The sequence below is a fragment of the Limulus polyphemus genome, unplaced genomic scaffold, assembly GCF_000517525.1.
Source record: "Limulus polyphemus unplaced genomic scaffold, Limulus_polyphemus-2.1.2 Scaffold50, whole genome shotgun sequence".
NCBI classification, from domain to species: domain Eukaryota; kingdom Metazoa; phylum Arthropoda; class Merostomata; order Xiphosura; family Limulidae; genus Limulus; species Limulus polyphemus.
Window position 1 is genome coordinate 767,839 of NW_013665660.1, and position 15,519 is coordinate 783,357.

A 15,519-nucleotide genomic window follows, 5' to 3' on the forward strand; every position below is an offset into this window, starting at 1 on the left:
ATACATTCATAATTTCATACAACATTACAAAAAAAAACCCTAAACAGTACATATAGTTTCACACTATAGAAATAGCTAAACAACACTTTATATCCGTTATTCCACACATAATACACTTATTATTGAGCCCAAATACCACACAACCATGTGATCAAATATTAAAAACCAATTAAAAATAAAAGTTTCCCCATTCCAGAACTTCACCTACACTGGTCATAGGATAACATTCATGGATATGCTCCTGAAAAGGAATTAGTTTGTTTGTTTATAGTTAAGCACAAAGCTACACAATGGGCTAGCTATGCTCTGCCCACAACGGGTATCGAAACCCTGTTTTTAATGTTGTAAGTCCACAGACATACCGCTGTGCCACTGAAAAGGAAAATAGAAAATAAAACAAAAAAACTACAAGCCTCTATTAAAATAACGGTCAAGGAGAGAGGAAGAGGTCAAACTATACCTGACCCTTCCAGATCTACACAAGACGTAAATTCCGATGATGATGATGATGACGTCGGTAAAGGGGAGTGGTTACAATATAAAAATTTACAGAAAAAAACAAAAACATTCGCAATGGTACGAATATGGCATGGCGGTATGTCTGCGGACTTACAACGCTAGAATCCGGGTTTCGATACCTGTGGTGGGCAGAGCACAGATAGCCCATTGTGTAGCTTTATGCTTAATTACAAACAAATAAACGGTACGAATATGATATTAAACAAAAATTAAAAATCAAAAACAGCCTATATAATTCAACCTTTCGTTTATGTTCTAGCAATGAAAGAGAAAAAAAAAAAGGTTCCCCCCTAGACATTTTCAATTCAGCAATAATTTTCTAGAAAAACATTATTGAAAATTCCCTAAAAGAAGAAAGAGAAAGTATTTCTGGTAGTACAAATTCCACTCATTCAATAAATTTTTCGTGGAACAGTAATTGTCTAGATCAATTCTGTTGCAGGAGTTTCTCACCCAACTATGAAATAACTTCGGTAACAAACACAACGCAGAAATAAAAACAAAATTCATTAAAAAAAACTTAAAATCAAAAGTTTACCATATAAGTTTTATAACACTAACAGGTCAGTACACCAAATTCAATGCACATAACTGTCAGTCAAGATATATAAGAGAAACTGGTAGGACAGAAAAACATTTATTTGAACATGTATTCTCAGATTTACTTATTTCCTTTAACAGTAATCTAGTAGGTTTCGCAGAATAACAGGAGGTTTGACAGAAAATGTTATGCAGAGTTAAACTGTATTCCCCGGATTTTGACTGAGTTGTGAATTTAAAAAAACGGACTGTACACAAGAAAATCAGGTGAAACAATCTTTATTTACAACCACACAAAGCAATTAAAATAAATTCATTTAAGAAGGATTGTACCTTTACTGGAGAGCTCTCAGAAATATTGGCATTGGCTGTAAACTGATGAATATATATGGTAAATCTATTCTAGTCTTTGAAAACGTTGTATACACAAAACTGTTGGTCATTCCTACTAAAAGATAAGGAAGGTCACATTCTGAGAATATTAACCTATTTGCCAATGGAAAAAAAACAGCGTTCATTCCTACATAGTTAATTCAACTTTACACGATAAAGCACACACGATAAAAAAGTGAATAACATAAAACAATAGGTAGCTAGGGTGAAAGGAACTTAGTGAGTTTTATGACATGTTCTTTGTTGCAACTACATACACCTGCAATAGGGTAGAAAACAGGTATCATGCTTGCATACCCCAAACATAAGGCCTTTCACGTGCTTACGAATATTTAAAAACGTTCAACCAAAAAGTAAACTTATATAAAAAAAACAAGACAAATAATATGGAAATTAAAGAACCATTATTAATCCAACAATTGCAACTACTGATAAATCTATATCCTAGATCTCTCAATACTTATACCAATGGAATTATCTTATCCTCCAATGCAGTGATTACTAACCTTTGTCCAACTGAGGACAACTTAGTTTCGATCCCAAAATTGCACGTACCAATTTGTAAAATATTAACTTTGTTAAAGTACTTTTAATCACATTATAAAACAACATACTTCAGTGGCAAAATTTTAAAGTATGCTTTATTTTTCAACTGTCTTGTGGACTGGCTGAAATTTTGTACATCAGCACCATTCCGCAGACCATCAGCTGGTAACCACTGCTCTACGGCACTATGGGAAAGTTTTAACTAATGGTTTCTATGTATTGATTATACTTACATTTGAAGCTGTTTTTTATTTTATTTATAATGTTCTCAGAATCTTCATATAGCCTAAACACATGCAATTAGTTTTTGGAAAATATAATAAGTTTATTGCCTTTTATTTTAGCTTTCACATGCAAGTCGTTGATTATATTTTTTTAGTTGTACAGTAAGTAATTAGTTTTGTTTAATTTTCTCGACATACCATAAATGGTAATTACCTTCATGACCAACTGTGAGCAAAAACAAAATTTTTTTTTCTATTTATTATAGATTTAGTGTAGCATTGTGTCACCATTGTTTTAATAATTTCGGTTGTTGGGCAGGTTATTTTGGATTCTTTGGTAAAAAGAAGAACAAAAAGTCCAGCTCACTTAATAATAATTAAAGTATTTTATTTCTTTCACTACAAGTTCTATTAGTTCCATGGTTTACATAACTAATGACAAGCCTAATTTCAAAAACAAACAACATCTAAATAGAAATTCTAACAACTTGCTAATTTCATATATCTTGTACTTCATTGCAAACACAAACTCAAAATTTACAGCACTTAACTTACTAACTGGCTAACAACAATAGACAAACTGACTAAGTCATGCACTAATTACCGGTCGTCTTGACTAACGGACTCACTCTATATATATGGTTCAAATTGTCTCAATTCTTTGGAAAAAAATCTAGATGCCATGTCTCGTGTTTACGTGCAGATGGGCTAAACCAGTGATGTGCAAATTTTTTGTGATGCCCTCTTTCTAAACATGCATTTTATTGTGTCCTTCCCTGACCAAGCACCTTGTGTAACCTGTTGGTCTATATTCTGAACGTCATTTTCCAACGTTAATCGTTGTTGCTTTATTACTTAACAATATTAATATTTGTACGGAAGTTCTTAAAATAAATTATCTTTAAATTTATACTCTCAGATGTAATTTATATGTTCCTATAATCACAGTTGCACACTCCCTTACTGACTCTTCGCGCCTCCAGTTTGTCAAATGCCCAGGTAAGAGTTCCTAGAGGTTTAGGTATAACTATCCCTAATTTTGAACTATTGACCAGAGAAATGACAACTAGTTAGCAGCAGCACCTACCACTACAAGGGTGTTTTCCAGTTTTGAAATGAATAACAAGATTGACTGTCACCCTTAAAACGACACCATCGAATCATGAGGCTTTTTTTTTTCTTTTCTAAAATTAACTATGCACTAAATTGTTTGTGAATCCATGATTTTGTTCTTAACAAAATTCCTATTCATACAGAAAATCTAAAAAATAATCTTCAATATCGCAATTAATCCCAATAATTATTGTTAGGGTTTCATATATAGTATTGTACACAGTGATGGAATTCTCCTTGAAGAAGTACTTATTCACACCTTTTCAGCACCTGGCTTCACAGTGTATGGGGTGTAAAGTTTGTGCAAGTTAAAGGTACCTCTTCATACACCATTCAAATCCTTTCAGCCATAGGGGCGTTATAACGTGATGGTCAATACCACTATTCGTTGGTAAAAAGAGTAGCCCAAGAGTTGGCGGTGGGTGGTGATGACTAGCTGCCTTTCCTCTAGTCTTTTACTGCTAAATTAGGGATGGCTAGCGCAGATAACCCTCGTGTAGATTTGCGTGAAATTCAAAATAAAACAAACCAAACCATTCAAATCCAGCTGTCGAGAAACAGAAGAAACAACAGAACTCTGTACCCCATTTGGAATTCTGAAAAGTACTGATACTGAGTCTCGGCAGAACTTCAACCTTGATTTTACATCATTAGAAGAAAATGAATGCTTTCACTAAATTTATGGTCAGATATTTTCATGTGTCTTGACAGGCAAAATCAAAATCTTATCAATGAATGCCTTCCATTGCCTTGGTGATTAGAACATTCGACTCGCAATCTGCGAGTCGCAGGTTCGAATCCCGCACCGAACATGCTCGTCCTTTCAGCCATGGGGGTGGGTTGTAATGTGACTATCAGTTCTGCTAATCGTTGGTAAAGGGTAACCAAAGGGTCGGCGGTAGGTGTTGTTGTCTAATTGCCTTCCCTCTTGTTTACCACTTCAAGATAGGGACAGCTACCACAAATATCATATGAGTAGCTTTGCGCGAAATTAAAAAAACAAAAGCTTAACAGTGAACCCCCCCCCCCCCCAGTGCGTCAGTGGTAAAATCCGGGGTTCAGATCTCCTCATATAGACACAGTGCGGAGTGCTTATTGTGTAGTTTTGCACTAAAACAAAAACAACTAGTGAATTTTTAGTTGTAATAGTAATAAAGAAGTAGTATCAAAATTGGGATCAAAGAGTAGGTTTATAATATTAAAAAAATAACCAAATATAAAGTATATAAGCTATATACAGAAAGTGAAGCTTATGATAACTAATTATATAAATTGTTGGCTGTTTAAGTTATATAAGAATTTGGAATGAGACATCGTGAAAGCCATTAGTTTTCAGAATATATTTGTTTTTTAATCATGTAATCTATCACTTACAGACACTAATATAAGCAGAAGAGAGGAAATGAAAAAAGGCTGTGATCAGTGTTGAATAACAATACAATGAAAGAGCTACTCTGGGCATACGCATTTTTGTGCTGAGAAACTAAACCTAAAGTATATATTAAGAAAAGAAATCGTTAATAGAATGTACATGTCATTCCCTCAACCTCTGTAGTTATATTAATATTTCTTTAATTAATAAACGTATAAAGAATAGTCCCTATAAAGGTTGTTTTTTTTTCCTACTATGAATTTCAGTCACTGGAACTCATATGATAAGCTGCCTGACATGTACCAACTACAAAAACACCTTTGTTTATGATATGAGGGAAAATTGGGGAAGAAACATATACACCACATTACAATGATATTCCTGTAACCATAGAAAACACAACTATAGCAAGCATAAAGTACATTGAGATGCGAAATGTTCAAATCCACATCTCCATGTTATGCGATCACTAGAACCTCAGTCTTTTGTGTCATCACAACTACTGCTCCACCCTGCCATGTTAGTGATGCCATCTTGAAAATGTCCAAAAACCCTTTAAGTGTCAGTAGACTAATGTCACATTTTCTATATTTAAGCATGTCTGCTGGTCAATATTTACATTGAATGCAAATATTCAATTTCAAAGTCGAGTCAATTTTTGAGTAGATGGCTGACTTTTTTGACAGAAATTGATACAAATCCATAATATACATCTCATACATACAAACACATTGCCCAAATCTTCAAGCCTACTTGCTGTGAATTAGGGTAGTATCAGATTACTGACAGCATCACTTACCATTTCCATTCTGAATACTTTACTGTTCACTAGATTTTAGGGCCAAAAATGGTTTAAAGGTTTTATGGTATCTATATTGCAACTAAAGTACAATTTTCTGCTTGTATGATTGTCTGTAGAATGTGCAAATTAATATTAACACCAATAGCTACTGAAATATTTTTAAATTTGTAACACTATCAAACACATTTGGCTCAAAACACAAGTAGTTTCCTCCGGGATGTATATTGTCATATATTTTATAGATAACTTGGATTCATTTTTTTTGTGTAACAAATTTATCTTCTCTTTAAAACTTCTGGTCTTCTTGAATCGAATGTGTTTTTAATAATTATACAAATTATCTCGTTTACATACATTGTTACAATATAAAATTGTTATTACCAGTGCTTGAAGTGGGTGAGATGAGGCTGGATGCCAACACACTTCTTTTCATGAGGGCCTGAAACCATCCCACTACCTTTTAGTAGACTGAACTTTTCAGAAGGGAAAGGTTCAATGGACAATGCAATAAATATTTATGGGAAGAAGAGACTGGGGAGAGAAACTTTTTTTTCTTAAAATGACATGTAAGAGTAAGGCAGGAATCAGACAGATGGTGCGAATGAACCCCTCTCGCTATGGGCTTGGTTCATGTGTCTGAGTTCTAAACCACAAAGTAATCATCAGCAGAGGTTCCATACCATATCTCAAAAACTATATATCTGTTTATACTTAAATTTATTGTTTTATTGTCCTTTGAACCATGTCTAACCAATCATCCAGCCACACAAGTTGTAGATCATTCAGCAAATGTGCAGCTCACTTTACTGTATTGAATTATGTAAAGCATGAGCTGTTTACCAGTATACCTCATGAACAATTTTTAATATATATTTTTTGTTATCCTATCTTGTTTAACCTAATAAGTTTCTAATTTTTAGATTTTAGTTACTTTAATAAAACAAAATACGTATGAAAAACAAGAAATATAATACTCAATTTCAAACTTTTAAAAACACAGGCATCAATGATAAAATAATTTATGTAACATTTTAGTGTACCTAGGTTATAGTCTCTCACTTACCTATAAAAATAGCAATGATCTAGAAAATAAACTGAACAGACGAAAAATCATTTTGTGAATTTTTTTTATCATATTGGAAATTAATAATATGATCCTTAGCCATTTCTCCAAACAGCTAATGGTGTGCAAATTTAATTTTCGTTTGCAATACAAAGCAACATATTTTATAAAATGTTCAATTGAGCTTTTGCTTTTTTAACTGTACTATAAATATTTTTATCATTATAAATTTACTAATTCCATTAAAACTGATTGGTGATATTCAGTAAAAAGAAAATGGCATGCAATAAGTAAAATCATGAACACAAGTTTTAAATTTGATTAAATGTTATCCAATTAATTGTTCTCTTCAATTACTGCATATTGTGCTATTCTTAATTTTCACAAGCATCTACCATTTATTTGTTTTTCTAAGTTTCTAGTACGTTAATACAATTCTGAAGTTTGGGTGGATAACAGAACTTGTGTGAGTAGTTGAGAGTGTAGAATGATGTGCTGTACAGCTGCTATAATTATAAGCATGATGCATAATTTGTGATACAGCTATAGTAGTCCAAAAGTCTCTAGGCTGTGGCATAGCCAGCATCAAATGTATGTGGATGCATACATGTGAAGCCTTGGTAGGGGGTCTGTGATATATTGAAATAAAATTTGAATGAGTGAATGGGAAGACATTGCTTATATATTTCTTTATATTTCATGTTTATACATTAAATAAATATTTTACATTTTTAAAACAAAATTGTGAAAATGATGTGGATACTTGAGCATACATGGTAGCTACATCACTACTAAAGTATAAAATATTTCTGACATTACATGGCACAAAGATCAGTGACCACAAGAGTGTTTTGCAAACTACTGCTAACATGTGAAACTAGTTTTCCAGGCAGTATTTAGTTGAGACATAAGGAGGTGGTCTTAACACTTATACTCTGTGTGTGTGTGCTGCTCATAAGAAAAGCTGAGCAAAGTCTGTGATATTGTCGTAGGTTCTCCTTTGCAGAGAGTTGCTAGACAACTTATAGTGGTAATTAGTATGTGCTAGTGTGATACCACATATCTCACTATAGTGTATATATATATATATATTTTGCTCTAAAGTTCTAATTCAGAATGTAAAAAAATACCTAATAAAAGTCACATGTCAATTCAGGTGTTACTCTTTGTAGCATTGTCTAGTCATGGAATCTATCTACTGCTACATGGGATAGTTGTATTATGTTATACATTCACCTTGTATATGTGATACTGCTCTTCAACCATCTCATGGAGTAGAGATATTTACAGACATTTGTATTGTTACTGTTTACTTGAATTTCACTTAACACCATTCAAGGGCTAGTTGTCCCTAATTAGTGAGGCAGCTAGTCAACTTTTTGGCTACTCTTTATCAACAAATAGTGGGATTGGCAGTGACATTATAATACCCCCATGGCTGAGAGAGCAAGCATGTTCAGTGATGGGTTCAAAACCTGCAGCTTATAAGTTAAGCACCATAACAACCAGGTCATGTCAGATCTGGATACTTGTGATCACATTTTCTTATTAGTTTGTGACAAAGAGAAAATGAACTGGTTTTGGCATTTTCAAACAGATTTGTTTTTGATCTAGAAAGAACTAGAACTCACTGTAAAGGTTTTGTCTTTGTTTCATTGTTTTGGGGTAATGTCCACTAATCATATGATATTCATACTTATTACAAGAAAAGTTTATTGTAATTAATCGATTATCAAATACAGTTGCCCTTTAATTATTCTTTTTTATTGAATCACAGTTTAATTTTTTTGTTTTAATTCAATCGCAATGCAAATTCTCTCATTATGCTGATCAGTCATTTATTTTTGTTTATTTTCTTCAGTCAATAAAGATTATTTTCGTTCAACTTCACCCTATGTCTTGTCTCTTTCATTTCACCCACAACAAATGACTGCATATGTCCTTCTGCATACTAGGTTCACAAGTCTCCAGCTATTGTGAAGTCAGGTAAATGTATGCTAGTTTAATACTTTTAATATCACACTGATCATGATCAGTTACTTCAAGTGGATTGAGGCAAATATATTGATTAACGTTTGATCAGTTACTTCACCAAGTGGATTGAGACACATTTATTGATTAACATTTGATCAGTTAGTTCACCAAGTTGATTGAGACACATTTATTGATTAACATTTGATCAGTTACTTCACCAAGTGGATAGAGGCACATTTATTGATTAACATTTGATCAGTTACTTCCCCAAGTTAATTGAGGCACATCTATTGATTAACATTTTAGTGTAATTGTTGCAAATAAGGTAGCTTAAAATTGGCTAGCTTGATCCTGAGCCCCTGGAGAAACCCATATGAAGCAAGAAGCCAGCTTCAACAGCCTTTTCAGACATATGTAAAGTGTTAGGTGGGGTGAAGATTCATACTTTGTATGTCATACCACTCAGTCTAATGGTTTGGTTGAATGAATTATCCAGACATATGTTTTCAAAGTTTAATACTCCTGGTAGTATTGATTAAGCTGAAGACACACCATGCAGTATTGTGCAACTGTACAATAGTAACCTGATTATTCACTGAACTTCCTGTTGTTCAGATATGAAATATATCATCTGTGTTTCTGATGAATGACTCATCATCCAGTTCAGGTTTGCTATGATATCCACAAAAGTATGATGATGCAAATGAATCTGCCCATCAGATAAGTACAACAGCCATACATCAAGAGATGTTATGACAATACAGTAAATGAACAAAAGTTAAAGCCTGGAGACTGTGTATGACTTTGAAATACACTTAGGGTCACAGATGATAGTTATGTATGAAAGGAACAAGTAGGAAGATATGTCTTTCCTTAAACTGATGTTGAGACAGACTCTTAACATGTATACATAGGATTTATGGGTGACCAAACAAAGTTGTGAAACATTAGCATGGTTTATCTATACAGGTTTCCTTGATTTTTGCCTAGTACAAACGTCTAGCTTCAGTAACTGTACTTCTGTTGACATCATACAACAGAAGCTGGGCAACTAGCATTGTGTATTCAGTAAGTTCACTATAGGAAATGATTGTGTTAGACTTTGTTGTTGTGTGAATCAATAAAAACTGTTTTTGTATGAAACAGCTGTATTCAATATTATTATTGCACTGTTTTATCAGAATTATTTACTCTGCAACACTTATCTCATTGTTCCTCCTGCTATTTCATAAGTTTTTAATTTGCCTGTCAGTGGCCAGTATTACAAGAGAATACCGTTAAATGGTTATATCATTACAATGATCATTAAAGACTGACCATTAATTGATATTGTAGTATAAAAATACATAATGATATTTCAATTATATTAATACTAAAAAGATATAAATCTTAGTATGGCATATGCTTTAATCCTTAAAAGTTATTCAAAATCCAGCAACAAATTGTTTAGAGAATTATATATTTAAATATAGATAAAACAAATATCTATGATACAGCCATAATCAATAAATTAGTATGAATAAAAACTACTTGGTTTTTGGACCTTAAAACTGATATACAGATATTCCAATACAGTACAAAAATATCTTGCAAGCTGTTACATGATTGCTATTTCTTTACGTCTTAAGTTTGAATGCTAATTAATAAAATCTTTTCTTAGCCATAAATTAATATTACATTAGTGAGCAATGGATTATGCCAATGTGAGGAATCACAAGGATCCAATAATTAAGTATTGATGGAAGTATGTGATAAAGCCATTCCTGGCAAAGGGGGGGGAGTTATAATTTAGAAACTATGGTTTTTTTCAAGTAGAATTGAAAACAAAAATAGCTATCAAATAATTTGAAAATTTTTCTTTTGTAACAAATGAAATTAATTTATTTGTGTTGCCTTCAGTCATTTTTAAAGATGGAGCTAATTGGGATAAAGTTCAAGGATATTGAATCATCTTGAGGATTTTCTCTTGTGATTTCAGCATGTAGTTGCTGGGGTTAATAGTAAACAGCATTAGCAATTAGAAATTGATGCATCCTTCCTGCAAAAGAAGATTTTGGATGAGCATACACAATCTAAGGTGCATATCTGCTTTAAGATGTAATTCATCTGGTGGATGGTGGATCAGTTACAACACATTGTTTCTTCTGGAAATATTACTTTGCATGATCAACCTGGAAACTGAACAAATCAAGCTTCCCTAATTTCTGCCAGTTATAAATATACATCCTATAAGGCAAGCCTAGTTAAAAAACAGATCCTATTTTTGGAACTTCAGAGCCATCAGTGCCTGTAACATTAACAGGAACTTCCTCTTTAAGAGAAATAGAAGATTCAGGGAAATTTTCAACTGGAAATGAATTGGTGAGACTATTTTCAGTAACCACTACTTGCTGTGGATCCTCAGTATTTACATATAGAGGTAAATTAACTCTCAGAATAGCCCTGCAGCCTTCTCCAATTAGATCAGCTTGTGAGGCATGAGGTGTCTCTGCCCTCTGATCAGTCATGTTTTCAGACACATTTGCAGCATTATCAGTTCCAGCTGAAGGGACAAGAGATTCTGTAGTGCTGTTCACCTGGTTATGATGTGTTCCAAAAACACTAATGTACGTTGGAGGAGAGAAAATGAACTTTAAAACATCTTCATATGATGGTGGAGGATCATAATGTGGTAGATCTGATGTCACACCCATAATATCACTCTGATCTATAACAATTAAAATATTAATATGCATATTCAGTATATGAAAAGCTGCTTCCTTCACATAATGCATATAATCTCATATAACCAAATCAGTCATGATCTTATCTCATTTAAGAATTAGTTCTGTAAATATGATCTATTTTTCTCTCTTATACTTTTAAACGTTTACATATGTAGGAATCTATAAAATGGTATATGATAAATCGAAAATACACAATAAAGAATGACAGGTAGCTTTTGTAAATTTCATGACTGATACACTGTATAATGCAAGTTTTGAGTCAAGTGACCAAAATACGAAACTGACAAGTTACTTTATTCTGCTACTTACCAATGTCTCCATTGTGAGTACAAAGACTATCCCTGGTAGAATCTTCATCTGATTGTTTCTTGTGAAGTCTTATAAGAATCGTGACAGTCATAAAAATAAATATTCCAAGTCCTGCTAAGCTGGTAATTAAAACAAGTTTGTTGGTACCTACAGTTGACAAGCTTGACTGTTTGGGGAAGTAATAGTTAGGTGTCAGAGTTTTCCACCAGTTTCTGTCAAGAGAATCATGTAAGCTCCCTTTTCCTAAATAAGAATTCAGATTTTCTGTTGTAGTTAATATATATATGACTTTCTTCTACATATTACTAGATAACAAGTAATTACAGTCTCTCATGAAGAGGAATGCTTCACAACTGACTGATCAAACCATCTAACAAGGTTCGTTTACAATATTATGCAAAAGCTAAGGAAGTAAGTATTGAAAAAAACAATGTTAAAAGTTAATTTTCAGACCTGAGTTATTTTTTTTAAATGGAGAAACCTATCACACAAGTGAATGTGTACCTTTGTAGTTAATGTATCAAAATTAAATAATATTCCCTACATACAGTTATGGAAAAGAGAGATCAGACTTGGCTTAACTCTGTGATGGGGAGTTGAGCTTCATCTGCTAAGTTAGCCTGGATAAAAATTCTTATGACAGGTGAACATTTCTCATCTGAACCATTACAACACCATTGAATTAACAGTGTTCTTATGCTTAAGGACAATGTGAGTTGTACATCAAACTACTGTGATTGTTTGACAACTAAACTAATTTTCTGCATGCATGTTTTAAGCTTGAGAAGAAAAAAGCATAAAATATTTTATGTCTGGGGTCACCAAATTGTGATGTTATTTTGTGACCAATACCAAAATTTCATAAAAAAATACTGAAAAGATTAAATAAGGGGGTAATAAGCAGGAATCCTGAGCCCTGTTAACTTTGTTGTAGAGCACAGTTAAAGTTTATACAAAAGAAGCAGACTGGTTCTCAGTTATAATTGATAACACTCTTAAAGAGCATTATGTAATGGAAAATTATCACATTATACACTAAGGAAATCTTTCCATATAATTCCCCAGTTCATTATCAACCTCAATTAATGTTTAGAATTTCAGTTTGATAAAATATTCAACCAAGAAATAAAAAATACTATTTTGCAACAGGTCTGTAAAATGTAGTCTTATAAACTTTATACAATACAATGACTTCAAAACAAAACATAATATTCTTTTATACAGGTTTTTCTTCTAACAGTTTGAAAAGAAAGAATACTTATGCATGAAAATAAAGAAATATTAATTCTGGAAGAAAATCTTGTGATTCTAAACTGAAAGAACAGTTAGAAATTCATTAGAATGCTTTACAGAGAATTTTTATATTAAGTACCTGTACACAAATGTTCATCAGAATTATCCCCACAGTGATTGAAAGCATCACACTGAAGTTTCCGTGCAATGCATCGCCAATTTTTACATTGGAACTCACCAGCTGAGTAGCATGCTGAAAGAGTAAATCAAGTATGAAACTAAAACATTTATATTGTTACGTCTCCGTTTGTTAATTAACTTTCCGTAACTTCGTTCCGACGAAACTTAAGCGACACAAGTCCTTTTTTAATAAAACTGATTTATTCTTTCCGAATATAACTTTACCGATACACTCAACTTCAACAATCGCGCTAAACAAACGCTATAACAACGAACGTCAATAATACTTCTGACTGCAGTTCAATTACTCACTATCTACACAGACACATTACATTAATCTCTCGCGTCACGTTGTCCCCTCTTATATATACCAAACTACCCTATATCTAGCAAATACTATAGCATTCGCCAAGATACGGGATAGTTCTAGAAACGTGGCGTCACCGTAGTCATGTGATCTCGATGACGCAACAATATTAATAAAATACAACATGTGATACAGAACAAAGAGATGCACTTTCAAAGCAACTTCATAATTTGAAGTTTGAGCTTTGCTTAATATTATTTTATAACATTCTAAGTACACCTGTCCTGAGTAATTAAGTAAGCTAATTCAATTTAAAGATTTATGGTATAGAGTCACACTACAGGACTGCTTCTTAGAGACATTAATATGAACCTATATGCCTAACTCACAAAACTTCATTAGAATAAATCTCCTGCATATAGGAGCAGATTGGCTCACTGGGATGGTGGCCAATTGTCCTGTGGGCCAGTGCATTTGACGCATTCTTAGAAACTGATACTAAGTTTTAATTGTTTAGCCAGTATGCAGCATGTGATATTACCTGACCTAATCCTTTAATGCTAGTCTGCCCCTGCTTGCATATTATGGTAAACATAAGAAAGAACATGGTTTATAAAAACCTTTACAACTGAAAGCAAGTATATGTTTGAATTATATGTCTTGTTTAAAGCTAACAGCCAATGGGAGATATATACGTGGTAATTATATGTCATTTATAACAATATTGCAACATTCTCTTTATAAGCACCAGTCAGTATCTATCCAATTTAAATAATCTGTGAAACTCTAATGCACAGATATCCTTAGGAAACCAGTCAGCATATTATCTCACTATACTGTATTCTAAAACCCTAATGCAGACAACAATTATCATGCCTAATTAAAATGATTCATGAAATCTTATTACATCATAAAGAATCCTTCTGTTGCTAGCCAATGTATGTTTTTATGCCTTATCATCTTATGTATTCATGTCTTGAAAAATTATATTGCAACAATGCCTCTAGACAGAGCTGATGAGAGAGGGGGGCAAGGAGGGCAGATGCTCTGGGGCTCAGGGTCTGTTGAGGGGCCAATGCATACTATTTAATGAGCTAAAATGGCTGGTGCTTTTTAATGGATTCATCAAAGAATTTGTCACCTAAATTGCTTTTATGAAAAATCAGCAAATAAATGGGGGGGTGGGGGCAATGATATTACTGACCCGGGGCCTGGGTTGGCTCTTAACACCCCCTGCCTCTAGAGACATGTACCAAGCAGAACATTTCTTTATTACATAGCTTATGAAATCCTATTGCAACATAAGACAACATATATTCCTACTACATATCTTGTCTTCATTAATACAGTGGCTCAGAAATCATTTTCATTGAAAATTTTGGCATTTATTTTGTCTTGTCAAAGGGTGTTCTAAAGTAATTGAACCCATCTGTGTAAACTTTGACGAAAAGGAGACAATTATTTATAGTTCAGGATGTGACTGTGATAACCCATGAAGTAATATGATGAATTATTCATTGACTTGTATTGTGAGAAAAGAAGATAATGAAAAATAATTCGTCTTGTCAATTGGATTCCAAAGTAATTGAATCAGCCTATGTGGACTTTTGACAAGAAAAGAGAATCATTTAGAGTTTTAGATACAACTGTGATATCCATAGTGTCAAGAATTTGTGTACATAGTTTGACTTGTTTTGAATAGATTATTTTAAAACAAGTGGATTGTGTGCTGTCTGTTTATTGCTCGAATTTACTGCTAACAAGTCAGAGACACCTACTGTAGAAGAATTCTTATCCCACATATGCCTGAAAATGATGAAATTATTAAAACAAGATCAGGAAGAACATGACATAAAATGTAAAAGAGCAAGACTCAAACCAAAAGAAAACCAAGAAGGAACTTACAGAAAATTAAAATAGAGACAAGAGGAAAAAATTCAAAAAATAAAAGAAGACCATGAAGAAAGAGACAGGAACTTAAGAGATGAGTTAAAAGAGAGAGACATACTATTTAAGAATAATTAAAATAAAAATAAAACTGATTGAAGACAAGATTGACAAAACTATTAGAGAGGTATAGAAAGATTAAAACAAGTTTGAAGAAGTCCAATGTGACATCAAAGAATTACAAAATGATAAAAACCCTATAATCTGAGAGCTTTTGAAAGGTCCACCTTTCGAAAGCACTCAGATTATAGGGTTTTTATCATTTTGTAAT

The 15,519-nt window shown here is 32.9% G+C and overlaps 1 protein-coding gene across 1 annotated transcript in view; it reads right to left on the reverse strand.

Moving 5' to 3' along the window:
* Window positions 1–10,789: 10,789 nt before the first annotated feature.
* The window catches only part of LOC106463020, a 38,151-nt gene continuing 33,421 nt past the window's right edge, over window positions 10,790–15,519 (reverse strand). Inside the window, exons 10-12 of the mRNA XM_013922993.1 lie at window positions 12,954–13,067; window positions 11,582–11,824; window positions 10,790–11,253 (exon numbers count right to left, since the gene is read on the reverse strand). Of these exons, the coding sequence (XP_013778447.1) occupies window positions 10,790–11,253; window positions 11,582–11,824; window positions 12,954–13,067 (821 nt within the window). The remainder of the gene's footprint in view (window positions 11,254–11,581; window positions 11,825–12,953; window positions 13,068–15,519) is intronic.